Raw genomic sequence first — 5,000 nt, 5'->3', positions numbered from 1 at the left:
GGTCTCACAGTCAATTGGGCGAAGAGCTCGCTGTCCCCCAGCCAGGAAATATCCTTTCTGGGCACAGAGCTGAAATCGCTGTCAATGACAGCGCGACTGTAGCCAGAGCGCATACTGAACATGGCGGCCCTATAGTCCCGCTCAAGAGATTTCAGAAAATGCTGGGCCTCATGGCCTCATCATCATCACTACTCCAGCTGGGTCTTCTTCGCATGCGCCCACTGCAGTGGTGGCTGAAAGCACGAGTGCCGTCTCGAGCTTGGGCCTCCGATCTGTTTCGCCTCAGGGTCATTCAGAAATGCGTCGCAGCTCTGAAACCTTGGAAGGCGACCGACTGGTACTGGAACCACCGCCTCTTCAATCTGACATTCTCTCTTCGGATCTGACAGCGAGTCTGACGTGAATCTCCTTTGCCTGGTTAGGGCCCTTAGAATTTACGTGGAACGTTCGGCTGCTTTCAGACGGTCAGGACAGCTATTTGTTTCGTTTGGTGGCCGATCTAAAGGTCTAGCTGCCCATTTTTAAATCCCCATATCATATGAACTCAGGGCGCTTACCCTTGGGTCAGTGTTGTGGTAGATTTAGCACGCACAGCGTTTTAAATTGGATTCCCGTAGCGTAAGCTAGCTTACGCAACATGAGAGTACTCTCGTAAGAGAACGTCATGGTTACTAACGTAATCTCGGTTCTCTCTAGAAGAGGGAATGAGTGTTGCGTAACCCTGCCGTGCTTGTGCTACCATCTGGTTTCGCTTCAGTCGATGAAAACCAAGGAGCATCTTATCGAGCTCTGGCTTATATAGGCATAAGCCACGCCCATTCGCCCACACGCCCACTCATTGGTGCTTACGTCACGTGCAGTGCCTCGATAGGTTGCAGCAGTTGCCGCATAGCATCCAATAGGCGCGCAAGCTGCCTCGCCTAGGTCTGCTAGCTGCAGCAAGTGTGTTTTAAATTAATAAAAATTATAAGGATAATTTTTGGCTTCAGTATTCTCGAGAAAAGAGGCTTTTTTTCCCATAGTCAACTAGCTAGCTAATTATCAGTTATCTAACATTAAAAACATTTTTCTATTTAATGAGAAAGTCATACAACCTCAAAGTGTTAAACTGTCACCTCTGACCTTCAACAGCTGTCACAGCTCCTGGTGCAGATGGGATGTGTTGTTGCAGGAACTGATATGCTATAGGCTACTCCTGACTGGTCGAAATCTCATGCTACTTAGGACAAATGTAATGTACAGAAGTAGCTGCACTGCTTAAATACAAAATTAAAGTTTTTGAACGAAAAAGATAAGTAAAGTTACTCTGATGACAATTTTTATGTGAAATGTGCATATTTACCCCCAATTGTCATGGTATGGGGAAAATTATAATTTTTTTAAAGTTCAAACCAATTTTACTGGATTCCTTGACCCCAAAAATGTACACTTTGACACCAAATTTGTCATTATAGCGATAACAGAAGCAAAGATATGGGCTCTAGAGTATTTTCGGCGCATTGGCGGCCATTTTTGAAAAAACATGTTTATTTCTGATACAAAGTGTGATCTCACTTGTGTCTTAGGATAAATTGATTTGTATGACCCTAAGGTACTTCCATACCAAAGGAGACCTTTGCATCATGACTTGAAGTCAATGGCCTATTTTTTTGGCTTAACCTCCCTACTATTGCACACTACTGAGTTTTTGCGTAAAGAAAGCAAAGAAATTTGCTCTGCCAATGGGGAAAGACAAAACAAAATCTTGTTTGAGTTGGAATTCATGTATTAAAATTATGTTTTGAAATGCATTCATATTGTAATAGCACAGTTATAACACGAGCCAATCATGTTTACACACTGCCTCCGAAATCTTCATCCGTCAAAAAAAAAAAAGTCTGCGTTTTTTCATTTTGAGGTGTGTTTTGACTGTTCAGAGCCATTGAATGACGAATACCAAAAAACGCATACGAAAATTCCTTTAGTCTTGCTTTAGTGTGCAAGTGCGTGTGTGTGTGTGTGTGTGTGTGTGTGTGTGTGTGTGTGTGTGAGTAAGAGTGTGTGTGAGTGAGTGAGAGTGTATATGTGTTAGTGAGAGCGTGTGTGAGTGTGTAAGAGTGTGTGTGAGTGAGTGAGTGAGTGAGTGTGTGTGTGTGTGTGTGTGTGTGTGTGTGTGTGTGTGTGTGTGTGTGTGTGTGTGTGTGTGTGTGTGAGTGAGTAAGAGTGTGTGTGTGTGTGTGAGTGAGTGAGAGCGTGCGTGTGTGTGTGACGATGTGAATGGGCCCCGAACTCCATTATAAACTGTGTATTTATCCTTTAAAATATGTCATATTTTCCATTGACATATTTGTTACCATTTCTTTCAGCTAGCGGCCTATACTTGGTGCACAAATACGTTTCCAATTTAAAGAAATAAGCAGTTTTGCTTGAAGAATACATATATTTATAAATATACACTCCTTCATTTTTTACTTGATCTCCTTAGGATATAAATGAAATAAAAAAGTGACAGGTGACAGTGTAATGTTAACATCAAGGATCTTATCCATCATTTCTTTCACTCATTTCCAAAAATTCTTTACTTCTTCACACTCCCATATGCAATGATATAATGTATCTTTAAAATCACTGCATCTTAAGCAGGTGTACATTTTCATTATAGTTATGCAATAAAACTGGAGTTATATAAATATGCATCAACCACTTATATTGAAGCAATTTCAGACGTGTTCATTGTTACTGATTGAGCTTTATTACATGCTTCACAATATTAATATTAATGGTTATATGCACCAAACCAGCCTGTACTGACGTAGATTTGTGCTTCACAGGTCAACAAACACCTGTTTGTTCACATCGGTCAGTCCAACCCCACGTACAGCGACCCGTACCTCGAGGCCGTGGATATACGGCAGATTTACGACAAATTCCCAGAGAAGAAGGGAGGACTGAAGGAGCTGTTCGAGAAGGGACCGCCCAACGCTTTCTTCCTCGTAAAGTTCTGGGTAAGAGTCTCACACACACGTCCCAAACCATCATCAACCTCTGTGTTTGGGTCACCAGGCCGAGGTTAGCTAGTCACTGCTGGGACATAGTAGTCACTTATATCTGTATGTTTTAAGGAATAAGTGAGTGTGATGTTTTGCCTTTTATTTCTTAAAATTACACTTGTTGGATATTTCATATATAAAAAAGATTTGATAATATAGAAAGGGGGAGATTTTTAATATGTAATATGAAATATATATTACAGATCATATAAAATGCATATGTTTACATAGATATTAATATAATTTACATATATATATATATATAATATTTACATTATATGTATAATAACTTTTTTATAAATTGATTCTAAAATAAAAATATAAACTTTTTCATACATGTTATTTTAAAATTCATTTATAAAAAATATAAATTGATAAAAAATCATATAAATTCTATATTATATATATATATTGTACATACATATGCATACATATTTTATTTTAGAACTAATAAATTATATATATATATATTTGGTTTTTTGATATTTGTATTTCTACATATTAATTCTAAAATAAAATATATATGTATAATTTGTATTTGTATAAATTAATTCTAAAATTATATAAATATATAAATGAATTCCACTATATATCCATATATATTAGAATTAATTTATAATAAAAAAAACATATATATTATACTTACGTAGATATTTATATTATTTCTTCCAAATCCAAATTTGTTGCGTATATTATGCACACATACACAACAGATTTGGAGAGACGCAAATGCATTCTTCATACATTTTTACCTAAATTTACCAATAATCCATTACAGAGTCTTGTTACTGTAGGTGTTTACAAGTATTACATTCACAAGGTGTCTTGTATCTTATTGCTTAAATAAGACATTTAAAGTTTTAAATGAGTATGAACACCAAATGAAGTTTATTGGCTGTTATAACTCTATATTGCTGGACTGAGCGTCTGGAGGAAGGTTTCCGAGGACGGGAGTGTGGGATGAAGAGTGACAGCGTCTGCTCTTTCATTAGAGAAACCTGAGCCTGAGCACCTGTCTCTCGTGCCGTCTGTCGCTACACCCAAAACCACACGCATAACGATATTTATAGAGCGCCCGCCTCCACAGAGACACTTAAGTATTGTTCAAGTGCTTGATCCTTGCCTTTTTGTGTTAGTAAGATTACGATGGGTCTGTCTAAACATGTTGTCTTCTGGAAGTTGTGGTGTAGACCATCCTAAAAAAACACGTTCTCTTCAGGAATAAAGACTGTCACGGGGCAGTCAAGGGAAGACGAGCAGAGGATCACTATTGCAGCAGATCTAGTATGTTAACAAAAAAACAAAACAGGCAATCCAGAAGGCAAGAAGCAGATTCATGTATGTAAATATCATAGACTGTAAAAAAAAAATTCCACTGTAGAAAAATTAAGCCAAAATATCCCAGTAACGGTCATAGCGCATTACGTCAAGAACATCTGTCAATCATGACATTACACCCCGTTTTATAGCATCAAATAACTTATTTGGAAACCGAACACTTGAACATACATCTGCGTGATGGGAACTACCTAAAATGACAGAAACCATCTTTGGAGAAAAATTATTTGAAGTGTAATTGGATTTTTTAATTTGGCTCGCGTCCCATTGGATTACATGGAGAGGGCGGGGTTTATGACCTATACTGCAGCCGGCCAACAGGGGGCGATCGAAACGCTTTGGCTTCACTTTTCCGGACTTGTGCGGCACACTTCAATACAATACATAACAAAACCAAACTGAGGGCTTAAATATGACTCAAGTGAACATAATCAATTAACAAATGAGTAACCATAGAAACCAACTAGCAATGGGAAAACAGGGAACAGGAACTAAACACAGACGAAGATAAGAAATCCAAAATGATAATGGTATAAATAATGGTAATTCTGGCAAACAGACGATCAGGTAGCAACACACACCAAGCAAGACGGTGAACAGACAATGAGTGACGGAAAAGGAAGAGGTCAAGTC

General features: G+C 38.2%; 1 protein-coding gene across 4 annotated transcripts in view; it reads left to right on the top strand.

Annotated features, from left to right (window-relative positions):
- tead4 (TEA domain transcription factor 4) overlaps positions 1-5,000 on the top strand; it is a 42,088-nt gene that overhangs the window by 28,554 nt on the left and 8,534 nt on the right. For all 4 annotated transcript variants that reach the window (XR_013196588.1, XM_077209963.1, XM_077209962.1 and 1 more), the window contains one exon: positions 2,811-2,984. Coding sequence is in view for 3 of the 4 variants with exons in the window: in XM_077209963.1 (XP_077066078.1) it covers positions 2,811-2,984 (174 nt within the window). In the remaining variant the exon portion in view is untranslated. The remainder of the gene's footprint in view (positions 1-2,810; positions 2,985-5,000) is intronic.

This window comes from Siphateles boraxobius, unplaced genomic scaffold, assembly GCF_051911475.1.
Source record: "Siphateles boraxobius isolate OS27281-9 unplaced genomic scaffold, OSU_SipBor_1 65, whole genome shotgun sequence".
NCBI lineage: Eukaryota > Metazoa > Chordata > Actinopteri > Cypriniformes > Leuciscidae > Siphateles > Siphateles boraxobius.
This window is presented reverse-complemented; position numbering and strand designations above follow the sequence as displayed.